At 36.2% G+C, this 26,390-nt stretch overlaps 1 protein-coding gene across 2 annotated transcripts in view; it reads left to right on the top strand.

Moving 5' to 3' along the window:
• Window positions 1–26,390, top strand: part of HSD17B4 (hydroxysteroid 17-beta dehydrogenase 4) — a 73,741-nt gene that overhangs the window by 25,668 nt on the left and 21,683 nt on the right. For both annotated transcript variants that reach the window (XM_059693799.1, XM_059693798.1), the window contains exons 9-17: window positions 4,864–4,955; window positions 7,567–7,591; window positions 9,137–9,265; window positions 12,703–12,809; window positions 14,247–14,483; window positions 17,929–17,980; window positions 20,449–20,520; window positions 22,385–22,488; window positions 24,730–24,795. In XM_059693799.1, coding sequence (XP_059549782.1) covers window positions 4,864–4,955; window positions 7,567–7,591; window positions 9,137–9,265; window positions 12,703–12,809; window positions 14,247–14,483; window positions 17,929–17,980; window positions 20,449–20,520; window positions 22,385–22,488; window positions 24,730–24,795 — 884 coding nt within the window. The remainder of the gene's footprint in view (window positions 1–4,863; window positions 4,956–7,566; window positions 7,592–9,136; window positions 9,266–12,702; window positions 12,810–14,246; window positions 14,484–17,928; window positions 17,981–20,448; window positions 20,521–22,384; window positions 22,489–24,729; window positions 24,796–26,390) is intronic.

Genomic DNA, 26,390 nt, shown 5'->3' with positions numbered 1-26,390 from the left:
TCTTCTGCTCTGATTGCTTTTTTCTTGTGTGTGTGTTTTTTTTCCTTTGTTGAAGTTCTCCCTATGTTCTTTCATTCTTCTCCTGAGTTCAGTGAGTATCTTTATGACTATTACTTTGAACTTTTTATCAGGTAAATTACTTATGTTTGTTTAATTAGTGTTTCTGTTTTATTTTGTTCTTTTGGCTTGGAATGTATTTCTATATCTCCCCATTTTGTTTGACTTTCTGTATTTGTTTCTATGAATTAGGCAACACAGCCACTTCTTCCAGTCTTGAAGGAGCAGCCTTGCATAGGAGCGTATTGATTGTGTGTGCCAGGTGGTTTTGGCAGGCTGGCTAGAACTGGAACAGGCGTAGTTCTGAGGTATCCCAGGGCACGCTCTGTCAAGGTCATTTTGGTGGAATGACTGGAGCTGGAGCAGGTGTGGGTTGGAGTGTCCTGGGGCACTGCCATGCTGGGGCTGCCTTGGTGGGATGGCTGGAGCTACAGTGGGTGTGGGCCTGGAGGTCCTGGGGGACACTGTGTTTTGGTTGTCTTGGCAGAATGGCTGGAGCTAGGGTATGTACTGCTGGTGCTGCCTTGGTGGGACAGCTAGATATGGAGGAGGCATGGGCTGGGGATGACATAGGGTATGACTCACCAGTTCTACCCTGGCAGGGCAGTTGGATTGCATGCAGGTTTGGGGGTCCCAGGACACTCTTTACTGGAGCCACCTTTGGGGAATGGTTGGTGCTGGCGTGAGCCAGGGACTCAGGGACATGGAATGGCCATGGCAGGCCAGCTAGAGTGCCTGCACTGTGCTCTCACCCCTGCTATTAAGGTGGAGGGGGTAACATAAAAATGATGCTCTTTGCTACCTCTGATCCTGGAGAGAGTTCCTGCAGTTCTCCACCCGTGTGGCAGGCACACTAGGGTTTGTAAATGGATTTCCTCACATATAGTCTAGGTGCCCTTTAGACTGCTGTTTTCTCGCTGTGCCCCAGGGCAGGTGGTCTGCATGCGGGCCGCTCAGTGATATTCATACTGCAGGCAACTGTGTTGGGGATGGGTCCCCTTATTACCATGTCTCTGTATCGCCTACCCTTCTCTGTCTGGTCCCTATGCCATTTGTTGTGTAGAAGCTGTTCAGTCAGCCCCAAGTGTCTCTTCAGGAGAAATTTCCCTGTATGTAGGGTATATTTTGTGTGTTAGTGGGAGGAAGTGAGTTAAAGATCTTTCTATGTCATTATCTTGCAACCCTATTTTGTTTTTTATTACCTTTTTTAATAGCTTAGAAAAAGCTGAAAATTAATTTTGCACAGATATTTCTTCTCTCCCTCTGAAATATCCACTTACAGGCTATTATAAGAATTATTTGTTAAAAAACCAGATGTTATAAGTAATGTGTGCAGACATTTGCAGTTTCTTTTTTCTATTTGAAATATATTTGATAAATGGAAAGAAATGTATGTAACTTACATGTTTCTTACATGAAATAAAACATAATCCTAGAACAGTGATGGCGAACCTATGACACGTGTGTCAGAGGTGACACGCGAACTCATTTTTTGGTTGATTTTTCTTTGTTAAATGGCATTTAAATATATAAAATAAATATCAAAAATATAAATCTTTGTTTTCCTATGGTTGCAAATATCAAAAAATTTCTATGTGACACGGCACCAGAGTTAAGTTAGGGTTTTTCAAAATGCTGACACGCCGAGCTCAAAAGGTTCGCCAGCACTGTCCTAGAATGAATAGCCATGAACTAACTTCCCAAGTTATATTAGTTATTTACTATTCTGTGATAAATTATTCTAACATTTAGTGGACTAAAACAATAAACATTTATTATCTCACACAGTTTCTGGGATCAGGAGTTTTCAGTGGCTTAGCTAGGAAGTTTTGGGGTTTAATGAAGATGTTTTCTGTAATGATATTTAATGAAGATATTTTCTGGGACTCTGGTCCTTTGAAATCTTGTCTGGGTCAGAGCATCCACGTCCAAGCTCAGACATGCACATGACAGCAGGAGGCCTCAGTTTCTCATAATGTGGTTTTCTCCATAGGACTACTCTTGGTAGGGCAGCTGACGTCCCCCAGAGCTAATAATTTGAAAAAGAGAAACAGCCATCAGACAGAAGTTGCAGTATCTTTTAATTTCAGAAGTGTCCTATTCTAGTGGTCACAGAGAGCAATCCTGGTACATTGTCGGAAGGGACTACAAAAAGGGGTGAATAAGAGGAGATGGGGAATCAGTGGGACCATTTTGAAGACTAGCTGTCATGCAACCTCTAAATCGGGGCATTACCAGTAACTTAAATCTATGTTTGTTATTCTTTCATCCCAACCCTCTTGCTTCCCCAAGATGTAATAACTTAAAGAAAATGATTGGTTTTCATTTCTGTACCATTTTTCTTTAAAAAATACTAAACCATTTAAATATTAATTAAATTTAAAAAATAATAAATACATGGCTAAAAACTATTTGGTTTGCTTGTTTTGATATTCATAAAATTGTAATATACTGTATTTTTGGGGGGGATTGCACAATGTTATATTTCTAACATTATATTATTTATAGCTGTAGTTCACTCATTTATATAAAGTTCTGTAATAGTCCATTATGTGAATTTATCTAATTCTTATTAGTGGACATCTGGGTTTGTTTCCAGTTTCCATTCTTGTTCATGTGTCCAGAGTCACACAGCAAGGATATTTCTAGGTTGTGTACTTAGAAGTAAAATGGCTGAGTTATGGAATATACTAATGTTAAACTTCACATAATGCTAAATAATTTTCAAATGGGTTAAGCCAATATAACATTCATCAGAGGTTACAGAGTTCTCACTGACCTATGGTTGGATTGGGGTTTTCCAGGATCACCCCAGGCTCCATAATTCTCTAGAAGAATTCACAGAACTCAGCAAAGCTGTTATGCTCATGGTTGTGGTTTTTTTATAGTGAAATATACAAGTTAAAATCAGCTAGGGGGAAAGGCATACAGAGTGAAATTCATGAGAAACCAGGATGGATGCTGTAAAATGTTGCCAGCCAGGGAAGCCCTCCTGAGCCTTGGTGTCCAGGCTTTTTATTGGAAGTCAGTCATGTAAGCAAGCAGCTCCTGTGTGATTTAACTCAGCCACTCAGACTCCATCCCCTCAGAGCAAAAAGACTTCTCCGTAGGTCACATCCTTAGCATAAACCATCTGATCAAACTGGTTCAGCATGGCCCAGGGACTCACTCCTACTAGGCCGCGTATCCAGAGGCTCAGAGCTCACCCCTCAGGAGCTGGCCAAGCTCCAGTCCCGAAGACAGACCTTTCTTAGATTGTGCAAAGTTTAAGCAACCCTGGCCTTCTGAGTTAACCCTTCCCTATGCCTGGTCCTTCCCCAAAACTTGGCATTGTTTGTATGTGTCAATCTAGTTAGTATAAAATTGTATCTCTTTGTGATATTCTCAGGAATTTCACTTACCTCCTTCATCCTGTTTTTTGTTCATAAAATAGGGCTTAATAAGATGCTAACTAACGTTGGAGTTTGGAATGTATTTTGAGTACTGGAAAGCAAGAATATTTACTTAAATTATTAGTGACAATATGTGAAATAAAATGCAAGTCGGAAGTATTCTTCTTATACGACATGCTCTTTTCTCTCTCTTTTTTTTTTATCACCTAAGATAATAGATGGTGAGTTGGATTTCACTAATGTGTTAATTGTTGCATTCAATACTATAAAGTTAGTCAACGCAAACATCTGTATAGGTTAAGAATTTGTTTTGTCATGTCATTTAAGAAGTTGGATTCTCCCTTTGGTTTTCTCCTCATGCTTATAACAGAGTGGAGACAGTGTACCATTGGATTTTTTGCATACTTGAGAACTTTTAGAGGCTATGAAATGAAAAGTTTTTGGAGCACTCTTTAATTTATAGAGAGTGTAAATGTCATCTTTGTTACTTTAGCATATTAATATAAAATTATATTTCATAATTTCACAATTAAAATGTGCAATTATTTTATTCTTTAAAGATTATAAAGTATATTAGCAAATTGTATCTCATTTGAGCCTTGGAACAACTTGATAGAATAGGCAGGGAAAGCATACCATCTTACTGAGAAGACATGTCCAGGGGAGTTCAGTGATGTGTTCACAGTCCTGCATTGCCTGCTTGGCAGGGCTAGCAGTAAAATCCAGGTCTTCATACTCCTTGTGTGGTACCTTTCTGCTTGGTTACGTTGCTCACAGAAAGGATGCAATGGGAAAATATTTCTTACACTTTGTTACTGATCAGTAATGGTTGCAAGGTTCATTTCACACCATCATCTTATGCAGTTTCAAGGTTCATTTCACATCATTATCTTACACGGTTGCAAGGTTCATCTCACATCATTATCCCACTAACATTGCAATTTTCAAGGCTGTGTTTTTGTTTTGTGTGTGTGTGTGTGTGTGTGTGTGTGTGTGTGTGTGTGTGTTTAGTTTTCTAGCTTCTGGTTAACGGCTGGGAGGGTGAAATAGTTTTGGGAACGAACGGTAGCTAAGTTCCTATGTCATACATAGCTCTGCTCACCAGGGTTTGCCTAGGCAGCTGTAACTGACTTCTCCTGAATAGTATGTTACCCATCTTGGAAAAGGTATGTCTGATGTATTTAATATTCGAACTTGAGAGAACTTTAGGAATATCTCTTTTGGGATGGAAAAAGTTCTTTGAAAAGCCTTGAGTGTTAGTCTAATTTTGTACATATAAATTTGTTCTTGTTATTTGAAATGTCTCTGAATTGCCTATCATTTTATAAGTAAGAAATTTTCAGAAAGTAACATGATTGCTTAAGTGTATACATATTCTTGTTTATAAACTTGTTTGGGGGGGTATTTATTTCAGATATTCTGGAAGCACTGAAGCCAGATTACGTGGCACCCCTGGTCCTTTGGCTGTGCCATGAGAGTTGTGAGGAAAACGGTGGCTTGTTTGAGGTATTCTGTACCTTCCTGCTTTCTTTCAAAGCAATATTGTGTAATTAGATATGAAAATGATTTAAAAATTAGTATTTTCCAATTGCTCACATTTTTAAAACAGCATCATTTGATTTTTAAAAATCTTATGGTTATATTATAATTAAGGAATGTTTTGAGAAAGTAACTGCAACTTCATAAATTCTCTTTTAACTTTCTTCTTCATTTCTGATATTCTTACCAAATGAAAATGTGGCTGGTTTGGGTGTATAATCAAATATAGAAAGTCTCATTGGGTTTGAGAAGCTCAGTGGTAAAGTGGAAGGATGAGCTTAGGGCTTAGAGTCAGCCAGGTCAGATTTTTAGTTCTTACTGGTATTCTGGCAGTTGTTGGCTTGCTGGAATTTTGTACAAATTAACCTCCCTGAACTTTAGTTTTTTTTTTTTTTGTGGCAAACAGAAATCATACTTTTAAACTCTTAGTATAGAACCTAGTACATAGTACCTAGCAGTCACCCCTCAATTTAAATATATCAGTATAGCAGGAATTTAGTCTGGGTGTGATAGATCAGTAAACACAGCTTATTATTTATCTTAACTTTAAAAATAAACTCTTCCCTTTTTCCTTGTTGCAAAGCTTTAAATGTTTATTGTAGAATTAAAAAAACCAAAAAACCTCATATAATTACATCATCCATTGAGACCCATAGTCAAAGTCCATTTAGATCTCTTTATCCCACTTTATGCATTTTTTTCTCATTTGAGTTTGATCTCTTTTTACCTTTCTAGCATGAACTGTTAATATGTTTTATGACTCCCCTCCTCTAGTAATAATGAACCTGTTGTATGAGGAATAGAATGATATCCAAAAATATTTCTTAGTAGTAAAATAACCTGACTCAGTTTGAAGTGAATAGTATTTTAGCCTGATTCATTTGAACAAAAAGTTGATAAGTAAATAAAAAACAGTCTATCTATGTTTAAGTGGAGATATGTGCCTCTGTTTCTTAATCACAATCATTGGGTGTGTATTGTGGACAATTAGAGTGGGAAAGAACTTTACTACACTAAATTTACAGAGGAAGAAAATTTAATAATATCAAGCTCAAAATTTTACCTGCCTGGTTTTTTTTTGTTGTTGTTGCTGTTTGTGTGTGTGTGTGTGTCTCTGTGTGTTTAATCTTATTAGGGAATTAAAAAAAATCTTTTTACCTTTTACAATTATTTAATTTCTGGGAACAAAAATAATATGTGCTTTTTGTAGACAACTTCAAATATACAGGAAAATATTTAGAAGAAAAAAATCACCCACATTACTACTATTTAGAGATAATTACTATTAATATTCTTATGTATTCTCTTCCAGCCTTTTATTAGATGTGCATTTTACACTAGTAGTCGTTTTTAGATATGCATTTTACACACAATAAACATACACAGGATCCTGGGTAGATGAAATTCTGTGTGTTGTTTTCTTTTATGATATTGTGCACATTTTTGTGAGGAACATTTGGTATGTATGATTGATAAAATAAAATAAGGTATGTGTGTGTGATATCCTGACTTAAGCCTTGAAAGTAAAGTCCTAATAGATAACTGGGACGGCAGATACAGTTCCTTTGGCTCAGTTGAAGCTGTTGTTTCTAGCACCTGAGAGGAGCTTGTAGTTTGTTGCTTCACTCCCCAAATATGATAAAAAAATGTATCTCTTTTGACTGTTGTCAAAACCACTGCTGATTTATCTACTTTGACAGCATCAGGACTGATGGGTCTGTTATAAAAAGTGTGGGCCTGTTAATATAAAGGCAAAGGGTGATTAAAAAATCAGACTTTTGAAAAAGATGGAAAAAAAAGTCATACCTTTAAGCCTATAGCCTCTAAGATGTGTACTGTCCACTAGTAAGTTTTCTTCTTTCCATACATGTGTGGAATTCTGGTGATGAATTCTGGCACACTGAGTGATATTTGAAGACACGGCAAACAGGTTTTCTTTACCTACAACATTTTCTTCTGATAATATCTTTGAATGTTCTCTAGAAAAAAATTTATCTTCTGTGTGGCAGTTAATATATTTGGTCATTTGCTTTACCTTTACATAAAGATGTTTTATTAAAATGACTACACTTAGTTCGTTAACTCAGATCCTGGTTTTATTTTTCTTTGCTTTTAATATTTTTATCCACTAGGTTTTTCTAGAGGGACATGTATTTCAAGTCTGTGATGTGTTAGGCAATTTTATAATTTATATTTTTTAACCTTCATAATTACCTCACGAAGAGTGTATTATTATCCTTGTTTTACCTAAGTGGAAACTTGGCTTTAGGAAAGTCAAATAATTTGACCAGGGTTACATAACTAGTCAGTAAGAAGAACTGGTCTTAAACCTTGGTTTATGACATCAGAGTCTTTTTTTCTACTACATGATTTCTACTACATTGTGCTGCTTTATATTTCTACTGTGATAACATGAACAGTACAGTCACGAGGGCCAGTGGATATTTGTATTGTTTTTATCCTTTGTCATCTAGTATTCTAATATTCTTAGTAAGATAGTTGCTTGTTTTTTACATTTTAAAAATTTTATTAGTGATTTCACATTAGATGGTATAACTTTTTTTCCTCTTCTTGGTAGGTTGGAGCAGGATGGATTGGAAAATGTAAGTCTCTTTTGCTATACATTATTTCCATATCTTTAAACCTGCATATCTAATTAGAGCTGGATAAAGATCTTGTCAAATGCCTAACCATTGAATCTAGTGCACACATACTCAATCTCAAACATTGTTATACCACCAGGTATTCTAAAACCTGGAAGTTGTCCTGCATACTTGTAGCATTTTCAAGAATCTGTTTTATTTTCTTTCTGTTGGCAGTCCTTATTAAGGATTTGCCTCTTCTTATCCAGAACTGACTCTTCCTTCAGACAGCATAGTCTCTATATTGACGTCCTCCCACATCTCTGGCATGCCATGTGCTTGTTCTCACTGTTTCAGCAGGAGAGTGGGACGGAGGGGGAGCTGGGTTTTAAAAGATGGGAAGAGCCACAGCAGGCAAGTTCTCCAGTTCTCTCATTTAATTCTTTTTTCCTTAGAGCATGAGACATCAAGAGGCATAGAGTCACATGGACAATTTTGTGGGACAGAAATTACAACTGATCTGTGGAAATTATTTCCCTTCAGCCCACTAGTAAATTCATTTAGCTTCAAGCCTCTCTTACCCCAGCCCTTAAACCTTGTGAGCTCCAGATTGGATAATTGCTTTTCTAAGGCAGTTTTTAAAAATTGTAAAAATTCCTGTATCCCAATTTGTGTTTGCAGTTGGCTAGTGGTATAAAAATTAATTGAATTATTTAAAAGGTTACCATTACTGGAGAGCATTGTAGATTATCAATATTATCATCTCTTCTCTCCAGTTATTAAAGTAAATTATATTACTCAATTAAGTGTCTTATGACATAAATTTTAAAAAGGAAGATCCATTCTTACAATAAAAGCTATATCTGGGACTTTATTAATAGGAAAGCTCTAGAAGCAGTCATTTCTGTCATTCCCCAAGATAGCTCTTCAGTTTAATAATCATCTGAATCTGACCATTATATTTAAATAAGTTACTAGTGGTTATTTATTCCTGTCTTTTGAAAAGAAAACAATGTTAATTCTCATGGAACTTATGCAGTAGTAATGATTTTTGTGAATCTGTGAGTGCTAGTTGACTTCCTGTGGAAAAGGAGGAAGAACAAAGGAAAAGGGAAAATTATTTTGATATAGTATTTGGCTGTCTGAACTTTTTGATCTGTTATCACTACTAGTCCTCGGTTTACTATCCAACGAAGCTCTGTTCTGTTATCTTGAAGAATATTTCCTGAATGATCTGTGGTCATGAAGTGAGTTTTTTTTGCATGATAGTATGTATATAGCTCTTTCTGATTCAGCATTTTATTCTGCTTTTAATAGTGTTTGGTATAGTAAGAGGAAAGGTTTTTCCCTTCAGTTTCAAATATTTTCTTAAAAAATTGACATTATCTTAATGGATTTGTTATTTCAGAAATATCAACTTTAAGGCATGTAGGAAAACTCTTTAGAAGTGGAATCTTTTTTCTGAATTTCCTTTTTCTTAAAGTTAAAAAAAATTCAAGGGACTCTTATGACTTTTACTTTACTTAAACTATGTGTTCAGTATCTTATTTTTGTTTCTATAACCAGTGCGCTGGGAGCGGAGCCTTGGGGCAATTGTAAGACAGAGGAATCAGCCAATGACTCCTGAGGCAGTGAAGGCTAACTGGAGAAAGATCTGTGACTTTGAAAATGCCAGCAAGCCTCAGAAAATTGAAGGTAAAGAGTCCCACTCAGTCCAGTCCTGGCTGGGGAACCAGAGACAATTTATTCTTTTTATGGAATTTCTTTGTATTTTAAATGTGATGACTTAGACACAGAAATCATCCAGAGTACATTTTTTACTCTAATATGTATTAGAACTCTTCAAATTTAAGATATGTATGTCACTCCCACTGTTAGTTTTTCAGGTTTTTTATAGTCTTTTTTTTTTTTTTTTTTTTTTGGTGTGTGAGGTAAGTTATTCATTTGTGCTTAATGCATCTACTTCTCCTCTGGTGGTTCGTTTCAAAGTCTTCCATTATCTAACCATTTGCTTCTTACCTGACCTGATTTTTCGTTATTTCTCAAAAGGTTTATTTAAGCCCATTTTATTTAGGGTTAGCTCTGTTCTGTTTGGTGCAAAGATTTGCTGTTCTAGCACTTTGTCTTTGCCACTGTTTCTCTGTCTTTCTAAAATGCCTCTTCTTCCTTTTATTAGGACTTCTTTAGAAAAGCTAAAGGCCTATATGTTCAACAAAACCTCTCCAGATATTCTGGGCTACACTGATCTCTCTTGTAGCTTAACTGTTACAACTAGAGCATCTACTAGAGCATTACTACTTCTCACTGCTCTTGTTTCATAATTAGTGTGGTTTCTTAGTTGCGTAGTAAGTGCCTTTAAAGGCAGAGACTATATCTTGTATGTACTTCTTTAGTAGTTGGTGTTAGCATAGCACAGAACTCATAGAAAGGGTTTAGTAATGCTTTGTTACCTTGAATTATTGAATCATCTATGATATGCCACAGAAGTAGATAACCAATAAAAGTCACATTATTTTTTCTGCTATAACTCACATGTGCATATCTATACTAATAAAAGGGTAATATGCTAAGTAGACTGGACATCTTCCAGACATCTTCCGGACATCCATCCAGATAAAGCCACGGTGGCAGGGGCTGAGGCAGAGGTGGTTAGGGGCGATCAGGCCAGCAGGGGAGAGCAGTTAGGGGGTGATCAGGCTAGCAGGGGGGAGCAGTTAGGGAGCGATCAGGCCGACATGGGGGAGCAGTTAGGGGGCAATCAGGTTGGCAGGAAGAGGCAATTAGGGGCGATCAGGCTGGCAGGGGAGCAGTTAGGGCAGTGGTCGGCAAACTGCGGCTTGCGAGCCACATGCAGCTCTTTAGCCCCTTGAGTGTGGCTCTTCCACAAAATACCGGCTTCTGCGCATGGGCCATGAAGTTTCAATCGCACTGTATGTGTGCGCGCCTGCACGTGGTATTTTGTGGAAGAGCCACACTCAAGGGGCCAAAGAGCCACATGTGGCTCACGAGCCACAGTTTGACGACCACAGAGTTAGGGGCATCAGGCCAACAGGCAGAGGTGGTTAGGGGCGACCAGGCAGGCAGGCAGGTGAGTGGTTAGGAGCCAGCAGTCCCAGATTGTGAGAGGGATGTCCCGATTGGAGAGGGTGCAGGCCGGGTTGAGGAACCTCCCCCACCTGTGCACGAATTTTGTGCGCCCGGCCTCTAGTAGTATATAAAATTTAAAGGACTATTTTGGGAAAGATCATGAATTAGGGTTATTTCACAGAGAACTCTTTTTTCCCTCTTAGTAATTATATATTTAATGTTTGATAGAATAATATATCAGAAAAATGACTATTCTATTTTTTTCCCCTTAATAATGCTTGGCTGCCTGCTGGCAAATACACTGAAATTTTATTGTGCTTTTCCTCTATCAGATGATAACATAATTGTTATGTCATTAATGGTAGCATTTTCTATATTCTGTATTTTGATATTTGAGATAAATTTAGTCTATCAATAGCAGTTGCCTATCAATGTAAATGGATGAAAGGAAAAAGGAAGAAGTATATTAAAAACTTTCCTCTGATGTCAAAGTTCCACTTTATTGACTTGAAAGTATTGGACTAATATAAAGAAAAAGCTAACTAAATGAATTATGTTATTATAAACTAGAGGCCTGCCTTCATTCTGTGCCGCCCCCTGGTGGTCAGCACACGTCATAGTAAGCAATCGGACTCCCTGTCTCCCGGTTGAACTCCTGGGGGACACTTTGCATATTAGCCTTTTATAAATATATAGATAGATTGCAAGCTATGTTTTGTATTTGAAGTACAGGTAGAAGAAAAATTTCACATTTTTAATAGAATTGAGACCTTCTAGAGCAGTGGTTGCCAACTGGTAGTCTGTGGACCACTGGTGGTCCATGAGGTCCGAAATGTTGGCGACCGCTGGTCTAGAGCACCTACCTATACCACTTCTCATTTTATAGATGATGAACTAAACCCCAGAAAAACTAAATAAATGTTCCAAGCTTTCTCAGTGTTTGAGCCATGAGTTAACTCAGGGTGTCTTACTCTGAGTGTGGTACTTCCAGCTTCATTAAGGTGACTTTCAGTTAAATAGCCCCCTCTAGGCGGCAGTCTGAGTGGGGAAGAAAGTATAGGACTAGTAGGAAAAATCCTCCCCATTGGTGTCACCAGGAGGGGCAGATGTCCCCGGTCCTCTCACATTCTGTAGTTTGGTTGTAGTTTTTCTCTGAGTTTAGAAGGAGGCCCATAACTCTAAGGTTTGTTAGAAAGGTCCCAGTGCCTTTGGAATCATATGGCATATGTGGTTGCTCCATGATTCTTCTTTATTAACCTTTAGACCCCAGAAAAGCAGTTTCCAAAACCTGTCTGGAGGCACTGGTCAGAATGACCGTTTTGTCTGGAAGAATTTTTAGTACTATCTTCAGAGCTACTACTTGAACAGGGACCTAGGAGTAATCTTGGTAATCCTGGGGAGAGGGTGATGGTGGTCAGAGAAGGGAAATTAGTTGTCTCTCCACCAAACAGAAATTGCATGTCTGTGGATCCCACTTTACAGAGTTGTAAAATTACTCGAAGACATTGCAAAACTCAGAGCCCCCTTAGGGTCATAACCTGGGAAGAGCATGTTGGACAGTGTCTTGTTTTCAGTTGAAAACACCCAGTTATCTGTAGTCTATTTCAAAGTCTTTCACAACTTCTTCCCATAATAGCCTGACATTATACATTCAGTTCATGAGTGCCAGTCTAGAGTCTGCAGCAGACTTGCTGAACATTATAGGAAAAATTATCTAGCACAGTGATTTTCAATCAGTGTGCCACAGCAGGCACACTGGTGTTCCTCAAGAATTTTTAAAGCGTTGACCTCTTTTCCCTTAGACTTTCAAAAAAATGACAACAACCAACACAACAATAGCCGTTCGGTGTAAAAGAATCAAAATTATACCCATTTTTTTTGTCAGATTGGCAAAAAGTATATTTTTGGTGTGCTGCAGAATTTTAGTAATGAGATTTTGTGTGCCATGAGATGAAAAAGGTTTACAGTTGCTGATGTAGCACACTGTAGCTTTCTTTAGTCACATCTTTAACAAAGGCATTATTATTGCTGTTGTTATTTTTTAGAATCAACTGGCAGTATAATTGGAGTTCTAAGTAAAATAGATTCAGATGGAGGAGTTTCAGCAAATCATACCAGCCATGCGGCATCATCAAAAGCCACCTCAGGATCTGTAAGTGGGGAAAAAAGCCTAAAGCTGTGCCTTCTTGGGAGACCTTTTCCTGCTCTTTTTTCTTTTGTTTCATACAAAACATATTTTCCAAGCTATTCATCTGTTGTTTAATAGGAAAGATAAGTGACCAGAAAACTTTTCTTAAAATATTTACTAGATATTTATAAAATTTGAACACAAGGCTAAAATATTAAATGTAACCTTTACTTTCTCTTCTTCAGTATAACTAGGTGTCTTTCCCCCGCCCCCCCCAGAAGCATTGATAATCCTACGTTAGTCACTATTTTTCTAACTTATCAGAAAAGGCTAATTTATATAGTGCTTCTTCTGAGTCATTTCTTGTAAGGGAAAGCTTTGATAGAATGTACGTATTTTTAGAAATGTTTCAGCATGGCTGCAAGCATTGTGTCAGAAATTCTAATAGAATTGTGATTATAGCTCATGAAGTTTGCAGATTTACAATCTCTTGTACTTATCCTTTAAAAAAAAAACTTGTAATGCATAAATAGTAAGAAGTAAATCGTTTGACACATGTGATTTTGGTGTTTTGTGACTCAGGACAGACATAGTGATAAAATTAACCATCTAATTTTAACGCTGAGAATGTGATCAGTTTATAAGTGTGCTTTTACTTCAGGTTAGGAGTTGGCAAACTTCTTTAGTAAAGGGCCAGATAATAAAATATTTTAGACTTTCTGGACCACATACTATTTCTAACACATGCTCTTCTTGATTTTCTTTTTTATAACCACCGGAAAAATGTAAAAACCATTTTTAGCTCTCATCATTGTTTGGCGACTCCTGCTTTAGAAGGAGTGATTGAAAATTGGGCATCATTCTTTTATAACCTCATATATGCTTTACATATTAGCTAGGCATATCATCACTAAATAGAAAACAACATCCATTTAGATAAGGTACATTCCTAGGAAGGAACTTCAGGTAAAATCTCATTTCACGTAAAGCCATAATGAGGCATTCTAATTTACAAGCATTAAGGACTGTTTTGCTCATCTGTTTACAGTGAATTTTTATGTAATAGATATTATAGGGCAGTTCACTATTCCTACTTATAATAAATATGTGGTTTTTTAAATTTAATTTTTTATTTTTGGGTAGCTAATAGTTGCTGAGTTAACAGGGCTTTCCAGCTTCAAAGATAGGAAAATTTAAAACGAGACATACTAACTGTTAGCAAGTAATAAAAATGTAATTACCTGTAAATGCAGTCCTTTTCCACACATTATCTAATTGGTTTCTATTTAAAAAAAAAATTAAATATCATGAAATAATTATAATACTCCATTAAATTCATTAAAATAATATTTTAATCACATCTTTTCAAAAACAAAAGTAGGTATGTAAGCAATGAATAGTTTTGAAAAATTGAAGTTTTAAAGATGAGTGCAAAAATCATTTCCTACAATTGCCCCCTAGGGTGAAGCTGTTGGCTACACACTTCCTTCATTTTCTTCTGCCTACACGGAACTGGAAACTATTATGTATGCTCTCGGAGTGGGAGCATCGGTCAAGGAACCAAAGGATTTGAAGTTTATTTATGAAGGACATTCTGACTTCTCCTGTTTGCCTACCTTTGGAGTTATTATAGCTCAGAAATCTGTAATGCGTGGAGACTTAGTAGAGATTCCTGGGCTTTCAATTGACTTAGCAAAGGTATGCATAATAAGAAACCTTTATTTTGTTTTTATTTCTGTTTCTTTAAATATGGTTGATAAATATCATACCTTATGTGTGCGTGTATATTAGTAAAACAGTTTATAATGGTTGATTCAGGAATAGTTAGCATATCCTTTGATATTCTTTTTTTTAATTGTTTTATTGCTTAAAGTATTACAAAGAGTATTACATGTCTCCTTTTTCCCCCGCCTTTAACAATCCCCCCCTTTGATATTCTTTTTAAGAATAACAGAGAAAAGGGTTAGTAGTTGAAAAGGCAAACAAAAAGAAGAAGCAGCATGTTCAGTCCCATAACCTTGACATAATGTTATTAATTCTCTCTCTACTATTTACTTGCTGTCGGACCAAGGGTAAATAACTTCTCTAAGCTTGTTTTCTTATCTGTAAAGTGGATATGATCATCATTATCTGATGATATTGGGGAAGGAGCAAGCCAGGCAGTTATCCCATGGAAGAGTATTTGAGGCAGAAAAAACAAGTGTAAAAGGCCCTGAGGCAGGTGTATACTTGGCTTATTTTTGGAACAGCAAAGGGGTCAATATAGCTGTAGAGTGAGCAAGGGGGCCAGTGTCGCTGTAGAGTGAGAAGGCGGCAGTGGTGGAAGAAGAGAGCTTGTAGTCATTGTAAGGATTTCAGTTTATACTCTTGAGTAATGAGTAGGGACATTAGTAGCACTTTGAACTGAGGGGTGATATGAGCTGGCTGTGTTCACTCACAGGCTCATTTTCGCTACTGTGTGAAGAATAAATTATATGGGAGCCAAGCATGGAAGCATGGAAACCAGTTAGGAGCCTACTATAATAATTCAAGCAAAAGGCTGGATATGAGGGTGGAAAAAAGAAGTCAAGGATAAAGGTTTGTAGTCTGGACAACTGGGATGACAATATACAGGGTGGGGCAAAAGTAGGTTTACAGTTGTTCATATGAAAAATAATACAATAATTAGTAAATAACAATATAAGAATAAGCTCTGTTTCACTTACAACTGTACACCTACTTTTGTCCCACCCTGTATACATATTATTTATAATTAATTATATACAACATATTTAATATGTATAGTAATTACATATGACATTACTATGTCTAGTAAAATAGATATATGTAGTTACTTTAAGGTGGGGATAATTAGTTGTTTTCCAACAGATTTGAGATGCCTATCATACATGCAGGTGGAGTTAAAAAGTGGGCAGTTGAACATATGAATCTAGAGTTTGGGGGTAAGGTCTAATTGGGGTTTGTAGCATTTAAGTGATATTTAAAGACATGAAATTACCTAATGTGTGAGTATATGTAGAGAAGATCTTGAGTTTAGGGACCCTGCAGTGTAGTGATTGAAAAGACGAGGAGAAATTAGTGAGAGAGACTGCATGGGAATGGCTGGTAAGGTATGAGTTATGAGGAATATCAGGAGAATATGGTATTTGGAAAGCAAAGTGAATAAATTGTTTCAAAAAGGAAGGCGTGAACAACTGTGAGAAAGCTTTTGAGGTGGGGTTTATTTTATTCCTTGGAGTAAGGTTTACAGGGGTGGGCAAACTTTTTGACTCGAGGGCCACAATGGGTTCTTAAACTGGACCAGAGGGCCGGAACAAAAGCATGGATGGAGTGTTTGTGTGAACTAATATAAATTCAAAGTAAACATCATTACATAAAAGGGTACGGTCTTTTTTTTTTTTTTTTTTTTTTTTTTTTTTTTTTTTTTTTTTTTTTTTTTTTTAGTTTTATTCATTTCAAACGGGCGGATCCAGCCTGCGGGCTGTAGTTTGCCCACGGGCCGGCCGTAGTTTGCCCACGGCTGGTTTAGAATGAGCCTAGTGATAATTGTTGAATCAGAGCTATGAGACCATTTCTGCAACTCCTTGATTGGAGAACCCATTTACTGGAGGTTCCATTATCCCATTGCTGTGTTGAACTTAGGAGAATACCCTTATTTTATTACGAGTAGTTCATGAAGTTGGGAGGGAGTTGAGAAATGTGTGCCAAGCAGTTTGTTGTTTTAGTCACTCTCCCGTGGTACTTGCTGCAAACAGTTCTTCTGTTTGCTTAATGTAAGAACAAACAAACATGTTTCAGAATTGTCCCTCAGAGTTGAAAGGAATTGGAAATCAGAAATGGTGTTCAAAACCTGTGGCCTGGAATGATAGCTGTCTTGGCATTTTTTTTTAATTTTTTTTTTTTTGTAATCCTTACCCAAGGATATTTTCCCATTGAGTTTTAGAAAGAGTGGAAGAGAGAGAGAAAGAGAGAAATATTGATGTGAAAGAAACACATCGGTTGGTTGCCTTCTCCACATGCCCTGACCAGAGCCCAGGCCGAGGAGGAGCCTACAACTGAGGTATGTGCCCTTGAACCTGGGACTCTTCAGTCCACAGACCGATGCTCTGTCCACTGAGCCAAACCAACTAGGGCTGTCTTGGCATTTGAATCCCAGTCTTCCCACTGAGCCAAACCAACTAGGGCTGTCTTGGCATTTGAATCCCAGTCTTCCCAGCCTTGAGTTTCCAGGCCTTATGATACAGTAAGGCATCCTTCATTTGTCCTCCCAGCACTGCCAACCACCTAACCCTTCTTCCTCTTCTGGGTTCTGAGGAAGACTGGGAATTAAGCTGTCCCATGGCAGTGGAGTGTGGTCTTTGGAATATGTGGGCCAAGTTTTGTTTTTCCTGTCCCATTGTTTTCCTACATATATTTGGAGGTTAAATGGCTATGAAGTTACAGTGTCCTTAGTATCTACTCTTTGTAGATAATTTATAAGATATTATACTAAGGAAATATTGGAGTTAATTTTGAACACTAGAGGCCCGACGCATGAAACTCGTGCAAAGCTAGGCCTTCCTTCTTCCGGCTACCGGCACCGGCTTCCCTCTGGCACTCGGGACCCAGGCTTTCCTCGCAGCCCTGGCTTCGTCTGGAAGGTCGTCTGGAAGGATGTCCGGTCTAATTAGCATATTATGCTTTGATTATTATAGATAGTTTTGAAGGTTTATGTGTGTGTTTTGGTTGAGTTGTTTGTATTTGGTATGTGTGACCTGAAATTACTAGCGGTTGCCAATTCATTTTCATTCAATAGATATGTGTTGGAGAACCCACTATGTTCCAGGCACTGGAAGTACAGCTTAGTTTAGTGTCTCCACTGGCAAATAATCCATAGTTATCAGTCAACAGGGATTTGTGAATGTCAAGAAAACACAAATATAAGATATCTTCTCTGTTCCAAAAGACAGTTTTTAGATTGGGGGACTGATTATTTCTGAATCATGTGTTTAAGAAGTAGGAGCCAAACTGAGACAATTAATTTGGGGGAAGTAGTGATGTGAGCATGTGGACAGTGAAATGTCACTTTTGATTAGTAATATCCACAGACAATACCCGTGGAAAAAGAAAGTCTGCTAATAAAACTTTGCTTATCCTAACATAGATTCTTCATGGGGAGCAGTACTTGGAGTTGTATAAACCACTTCCCAGAACAGGTGAGTTCTTGATATACTGATTCCTGTAACCACATCATAATTTTATTTTTTTAACTAACCTTCCAAACTGTGTCAGTGTGTTAAATTGGCATAGAGAGACCTAAATAAAGCTTATCACAAGTTATTTATGCGCTTGTCAGCGATTAGACTAGGTTGCTATTAACTAGTACCTGTTTTGATTATCTTAAACTTTGTCCTTTAATAATTTCCTTTAATAAATTACTTCAAAATGCTAATAATTTATTTCTGTTGATGTATGTGTTATTAACAAATGAAAGGAACATTTTTGTGCATATGTTCTAACTTGGTGATTGTGTACAATTAGTTATGATTCCTATTAACATGGTTCTTCATTCTTTTCTCAGGTATTTATATTGGTGCTGATTTTCATAAAGCAAACCATGTTAAAAGATACAGAATTTTTTGTATCTTTAATCTATTTTTCTCAATAATATCTTACTTGTTCATTTCACTTTATATAATGTAGAAGTCAGGAAGTAGCTAGAATCCTACTTTAACTCTTTCCTCAGTATTCTTATTTTACTAAAGAAATTATGAGATTCTTATTGCTTAAGGCTAAGTAGCTTTTTTTCAATGTTAGTGGTACAGCTTAAGTTTCACACAGTCCTTTTTATCAGTTGCAGTGCACAGTATGTGGTGGCTGCATTTATCAAATATCTGCTGGATACCTGCCACTTGTAAGGCGCAGTATTTGGTTTTAGATAATTTTGTAATCTGACTGCACATCAAAATCACCTGTTATTACATTATATTACCTGTAACTACTTGTAATAAACATTATAGGTGAAACATACATGATACCATTAGAACTTAAAATAGAAGGTTTGGACATTATTGGGTTGGTAATGAAAGTGTTCTCTAAGGAACTGATATGAAGAGAGATTTTAAAGGAAGATTTCAGCTAGGTATGAAGTGAGGCAAAGAAGGAAGGAAAGAGCTTTCCAGATATCCAAGAGCCTGTGTAAAGGCTCTTGAAATATGAGAAGCATAGATAATGGAGGAGTAAGGAAGGCTAGGGTGGCCGGAGAGCCTGATGGTGGTGGCAGGGAATAGTATCACACAGATCATGTTAGGGAGTTTTGTATTTATCGCAATTTTATATTTATGGGACTGGTGAGGAGAAATAGTGGTGGTGTTGGGAAAAGCACTTTATTACATTGTCAGATTTGACTTTGGGAAAAAAATCACCTGACATGTACGGAGCATGTTTTAAAGTTGGTCAGAGTGGATGTGCAGGCACCTCGTTAAAAGTCTGTAGTGGTACTTCACATGAAATGATGGTAGCTTGCACTAAGGTGGTAGAAGGGTGGAAACAAGTGGGTGGGTCAGAGAGATTTAGAAAAGTGAGAAATCTGGATGTCATCCTTGGCATCTCTTTTACCACCTTTCACATCCAGACACCAAGTTCGTTGGTCCTCTCCCTTTGGTACATCTGAATCCTATTTCTGTCCACCTCCACTTCTACTTCTTTGTTTAGTCTTAACAGTGGTTCTCAACCTGTGGGTCGCGACCCCTGAAAATACATCCTGCATATCAGATATTTACATTACGATTCATAACAGTAGCAAAATTACAGTTATGAAGTAGCAACGAAAATAATTTTATGGTTGGGGGTTCACCACAACATGAAGAACTGTATTAAAGGGTCGAGGCATTAGGAAGGTTGAGAACCACTGTCCATTTTCTCTTGTTTTTTTAAGTATTCTCTCTGTCTCCATTCTTGTTCCCTTGAGATTTATTCACCTCACTGCAGCCGTAATGTTATTTCTGCAATGAAGATGTGTTTGTAACTTCCCTATTAAAACCCCAGACTTAAGGATGAAGTACAAAATTTTAGTAGAATCCATCTTCTACCATTCTCCACATACTCAAGTATAGACACTACTTAGACTCTGTGAGTCAGGGGTGATGCTCAAGTTTCTGGCTTGCGCACCTTGGTGGGTAGTACCATTCATTTACATAGGGAACAAAAGAGAAAAGCAGGTTTGAGAAAAAGATGAGTTCACCCCCAGACAATGATGATCCATCAAGACATTGCCATGATGGAAAGAAGAGTCTGTAAAAGTACAGAGTGATTAGAGAGAAACAGTCTCATTGAAGCCAATAGAGTAGAGATTGGAGAAGGAATGGTGTAAATGGCACTGGTCATATCTTTAACAATTGTTTGTTGAATGATTGAAAAGTATTATTTCTTAAAACCTAATTTATCAGAATTACTGATTCAAGTTTAGTGACTCAAGTGTTCTGACTGCCTCTAATGTTGAATTATTTAACATTATAATGAAAATAATTTAAATCATAATTTTTAGTTTTGCTGAACTTATAATAGTGGAAATTATGTTAAATTTTCTCATGTCTTAATATAATAACATTATTTTTAACACATTCTACTTACTTATGGTATTTAAAACAGTCTATTTATTTATTTATTTTACTTTTCATTTTAGGAACATTAAGGAATGAAACAGTTGTTGCGGATGTCCTAGATAAAGGATCCGGTTTAGTAATTCTTATCGATGGTAACTAATTTCCAGTTCTTATAATAATATTGTTAGATTGATAGGTTTTATATGTAACATAGTACTTCACCATAGAAGTGATTAGTAAGAAGCTGTTTTAGAAAATAAGGAAGGAGGGTAAGAAGGAGTAGATTAGGATAAGGGTAGGGAGAGCGGGCCCCTTCCGGGGATTTGAGACGATACAAACAAAGCACAGGAGAACTGTGGCTGGTTTGGAGAACATAAGGAGAATTATACTTACTGGAGTTAGTTTTGGACAGGAAGGAATCCATAGACAGCCCTCTGTTGGTAATTAGGCGATATTGTAGAAATTGTTTTCTTTGTTAGCTCTTTGGAACTTGGAACATATTTGACCCCTGGATCACTCTTCTAAATGGTAGTTAGGTCCCTAAACTTGCACTTTCAAGCCTATTGAACTCATAATGTGGTTTAAACATTATAGCCACATCTTATTTGCAGTGGAAAAAAGATTATAGTAGTTTAATAAATGTTGAAATACGAATAATTAAACATAAGCTACAGATAACACTGCTTAAAATTTATTTATTTTAAAGTTTAAGAACAAAATAAATATTGTCAAAAATTTTTGGGAATAAAGGACAGTGGAAAGTTTAATATTATCTGATATTTGGAATATAGGCGGTACCATTTTTGTTCTAAACACATAGGAGGTTATACTGTATTTGCTGTTTTGAACTTGCCTTGTTTTTACTTAATAATATATTGAGAACATTTTTATGCTCTTAAATATTCTACTACATTGTTTTTGTTAACTCAGTATGTCATCATATGTTGATTATCTTTCCTTTTCCCCTTCCTCTCTTTCTTCCTCTATTTCTCTCTTTTAGATTTTCATATTTTATTGTCATTCCAGATGTTGGCCAGTATTTGGCTGTAATTCCCCCAGTTATCTTTTAGTCTCCTTGCCATCCTACCAAATGTAATATACCACAAAAATTCTGCAGTAACCTTAGCTTTAATTTTTACTATTTTCTCTTGACTGACTCCATTTATTTAACTATAGCTTGGTAATATGTAATAATGTATTAGAATTTGTAGATAAGTATAAATGAAATAGAATATCCAGTTTCTTATTTAATAAACAGAAATTTTTATTTTAAATACAAATTACTATGACGTTTTTATTTTTTGTTATAATTGGATTTTTTCTTTAATGCAGTTCAAAATCATGTTCCTAGTTTTCTAGAGCTGGAAACACAGATAATACTTAAACTCTCACTAGGAAATGAGTCAGTAGAAAGAGGGACAGCTGTCTTACATTCATTTATTACTTGCTTACCTGTTTACTAACTTGCTCACTTGTCATTTAGTCATTGATTCGTTAATTAATTTAATAAACATTATCAGGTGCCTCTTTTGGTCCCAGGTACTATTCTAGTTGCTGGGAATATGATGATGAGCAAAATAACCATGATCCCTCCCTCCCGAAGCTTATACTTTCAGTCTCACTTATTTCCTCTTTTACATTTCAGGCTCTTTTTGAGTGCTTTGGCAGAATGTGTGAAAGTTTGAGTGTGAGGTTACCTGCTCTTTATAGAGGGATTACTTGAAATGTTTGAGGTGGAAAGAATTAAAATATGAAAGTTGGGGAGGTTTAGAAAGAGGGGAGAGAACCTACTATTTTATAGTCAAGTAAGGGTTGGTGAACATCCTCTTCTGTCTGTCTTCCAGAAACTGGTGAATTAAAATGAATGGCTCGTAACCAAGCTTAGACATCTTTAAATTATAAAACCGTTCAGTAATTGGATTTTGTTTTTTAACTTTTAAAGGATTGTTGATCATATATTGGTTAATTAGTTATGTCTTTTGACAACTTAAAACATTTTTTTCATTTACTTTTCAGTCTATTCTTATTCTGGGAAGGAACTTATATGTTATAATCAGTTCTCCCTATTCCTTGTTGGCTCTGGAGGCATTGGTGGAAAACGGACTTCAGATAAAGTCAAGGTAGACTATGAGTAAAGTAGATGCGTAGTTAAGGATCCTGATCTGTATCTTAAATTTACCATTTTACCACGTGTGTAATTTCATGTAGTAGAGGCTCAGTAATCCACACTTCTTTGAATCAGAATATGTTCCTTGGATTTGAAATGCTGTTTATGTTTGTATAGTTTAATATATAATATACGTTACATATAGCAAAGTCTGGCTGAGATAAATATAATGTACCTGAGATAATTATGGCTATGCTTTTACTTTCTTATACAAACTTTGTAGCACCCAAAAGTCTTCAGAAAAGCTTAACACATACAAGAGACTCTTGTGGAAATTAAAATATTCATTCATTAAATGGCTTTAGCATTTCTCTTATATAAGACAATTCTAGTTATTCTGTAGTTCTCAAATTCTATTTAAAAACATATTTATTCTAAAAATGTTTTAGAACTTGTATTTCACACTAATTTAACCTAGACTTCTAATTTATGTGAGGTAATAAAGTTATACTGTAATAAATATTCTTCTGGAGTAGATAAGGTATTATTAAAGCAACCTTGACAGACTGCTTCTGGAATGATGGTGTGCGAGTTCCTTTGACCCTTTCCCCAGTGATACAATCATAACTGGTAAAAATTATGTAAAAAAAGAAAGTTTAAAGTTTCTGGGAATTGTTTTAAGGGAATTAGCAAATGAAGAAATATCTATTCAAAATCTATATCTTGGTAAGAACAGTGAGAATCTGGCATTTGAGCCATGATTCTCTCCTTCCTTTCTCTCCCTGGTTCAGCGTGGTAGAAGCTTCACTTCAGGCAGGTGCAGCCAAGACCCAGATCCCTCTGCCCTAGTGGAAGAGTACTAGAGAGAACCACAGAATGAGACAGCTAAGTGGAGTCCTAATGGGTTCGCATCTCTAAGACTGGCCCCAAAGACTAACTACCCCTGTAAAGACTCCTGACTATAATTGGATCAGACCTTGGAGCAATTTGTGCCCCAAAGCGTTGTTGAAAATAATAGAGCAGTCATCTAGCAGCCAGTGGAGCCCATCAGTTGGGTGTGATTCCAAAAGAGGCAGACAGTTTAGCATAGAGAGCCCTACTAAAACCACTGTCACCCCAGGGCAAGCTTCACCCTCTGAGGAGCAACATCAGGGCTGCACACTCTGGGAGAAATAGACTTAACTAAAATAATTAGCCAAGTCATTAAATAATTAACACGTTAATAATAACAAGCTGTGAAGGGGAGGATGATTAGTATCCAGAGTTACTACAATATGTAATCTAAAATGTCCAGTTATCAGCAGAAAAATAGGACATGAAAGAAACAGGAGAGTATGACCCATGGATAAGAAAAACAAAGCAAAATAAAGCTGGCAACAGAAATCACCTATGAGAGGATTTAATAACAGATAGAGACTTCAGAGCAGCTATTATATATTCAGAGAACTAAAGTAAACCCTGCTAGTAGAAGTAATGTATGATGACATGATTCATCAAGTAGAGAAAAGTCAATATATAGAAAATATATAAAAAAAGAACCAAATAGAAGTTCAGCAGCTGAAAGTACAATAATTGCGATGAGGAAGTTACTAGAGGGGCTCAACAGTAGATTTCAACTGGCAAAAGAAAGAATCAAAAAGGTTGAAGATCTATCTATTCCACCTATCTATGAGTATGTGTCAGAAGAACAGAAAAAAGGTGAAGGGAAAAAAAGAATGAAAAGCGTCAGAGAAACATGGGATACGGTCAAGTAACGGGAGGAGCAGAGTGAGAGGAGGGAAAGAAGCAGAAAAAAATAATTGAAGGAATAATGCCTTTGATGAAAAACAATCTACACATCCAAGAAGTTTCAACCAACTCCACATAGGCTATAAATGCAAAGAGATCTATACTCTTAGTAAAGTGCATTTAAAGATTAAATCAATTTAGATGTGAATTGTCTAATTTTTATATCTATCCTCATCTTTTGCATTTGGAAAACAATCTTTACCTTTTTCTTCTCCGTGGTCTAGAGAATGGATCTGGTTATATAACTCCTTTCATTAAACAGGGAAATCATAATGTAGAGGAAGCTAGTAGTCATGAAATTTTAAACATTATCTCCTGAACATAAAGTATTAAAAAGAAAAAACTTATCCACCTTGCGGATTTTATTATATTAAAACATAGTTGGTTATCAAATACCAGTTTGGGTTAAGAGAATAAAAGTTACTTTGTTGGTATTTAACATACAATATTTTTTTTTTTATTTCAGGAAGCTGTAGCCATACCTAATAGACATCCTGATGCTGTACTTACAGACACCACCTCACTTAATCAGGTAAGATTGTATTTTTTTAAAGTGTTAAATCCACCTGACTGCTGACACTTTTTAATTTATACCTCTTGACACCTTATAATTTTCTGAATCTAAAAGTAGTGCCTGTGTCCTTCAACGTAATAAAAAATATATAAAATACTTGTGTGGTTAGAATTCATTCTTTCTAAATTTTTACTTACCAATTTTTTCTTTACTAGGTATCAAAATATAATATAAAATGGCTTTTCCTTAGTCTCTTCAAAGAGCATCGTGCTTGGTTGGCGATAGAGCGCTTGCCTTAGGAAGACTGCCATGCTTACTAGTGAAGAATTTCATAAGAGCTTTAGAGGGCAGGATAGAAAGAATAAAAAGGCAAATTTTAGTCATCCTTTTCTCTTTTGGGAAGGAAAGCTGAGCTGCATTGGTTGGAATCAGATTATATTATTCTAACTTTAGCAAACAGGCAAAATAAAGCATTTTAGAAGGGGTAGGTGATTTAATCTCTTTTGTTTGATAAATAATTTGTTCTCTGATGATGGATATAAAATGCCTTATCAGGTAACAAATTCTATGAGCATGTAAAGGTTTATTTAAGAAACAAAAAGTAGCCACAAAGAGGAGAAAAACAACTTTTTTGGGGGAGACCTGAAGATTCTTCTCTGTAGTGGCCAGGAGACTAACCATGCAGAGATACAATAGAATAGGCAAAGCTCTGAAGTTATGCTGTGAATGAGCATGTAATGACAGCAAATTATTTATAAAGTTCACTACTTTTTGATGCTAATTTTGATATACTGGATATGAGCACTTCTTCAGGATTTATGTTTTCTGGCAGATAGGAATACAATTTCATGAGCCAGAAAGAATTAAGGTTGGTACATAATTGTATTTTTTTTTCTGCACTATATAATCGGATGATGGAGAGAACAATATTTTTTTCCTTCAAATTAGTTTTTGCCTTTAAATGTTTCTGTAATGTCTGTTTCTAATCAATTTCTTAAGAATGTTCAACTAAAGCTTCATAGTGAAATCAATTCTTTTAGGGCACTAAAGAACAGAAAAAGCTTTAAGGTTCACAGTGCAGAAAAACCACAAATGCTCTTTTATTATTCTTGGGTTACTGAAATAATAAAATGTATCTGCTTTAGATAAGAAAAACTAAATAGTTTCCAAGGCTTGAATTTCTACACACAGTAGAGGAATTTTTCTTCTTTTATTTTTTCAGACGAATAGAACTTTTTGTTAGCTTTTAGCAGCGTTGGTTATTTTGCTGCATGACAAATATTAAGTTGACAAATATTTTTTGTATAAATAATGAGCTCTCATCATTTGTCAGAGATTCCTGACCATTTTGCATTTGATTTAAAGCACTCTATTTAGAAGGTTGGCATACATTTTGCTTTGTTAGAAAAGGCTGTAAACATTTACCTTATCTTTATTGTGTTTTAATGAGAGTAGATTGATGGATTTCTTTTTGTGAATTTCTTCTTAAGTAGTGGTAAACAGTGTTATAGATATAGTTCTTGGCACCCCTTCTTATTATTTGACAGTCCTTCTCAACTGATTTCAATGTCAGTTGTTACAAAAATTTGCTTTAGTGTTAATTTTTTTTGTTA

Source organism: Myotis daubentonii, chromosome 4 (assembly GCF_963259705.1).
Source record: "Myotis daubentonii chromosome 4, mMyoDau2.1, whole genome shotgun sequence".
NCBI classification, from domain to species: Eukaryota; Metazoa; Chordata; class Mammalia; order Chiroptera; family Vespertilionidae; genus Myotis; species Myotis daubentonii.
The sequence above is the reverse complement of the archived record's forward strand: the minus strand, read 5'-3'. Positions and strand labels throughout refer to the sequence as shown.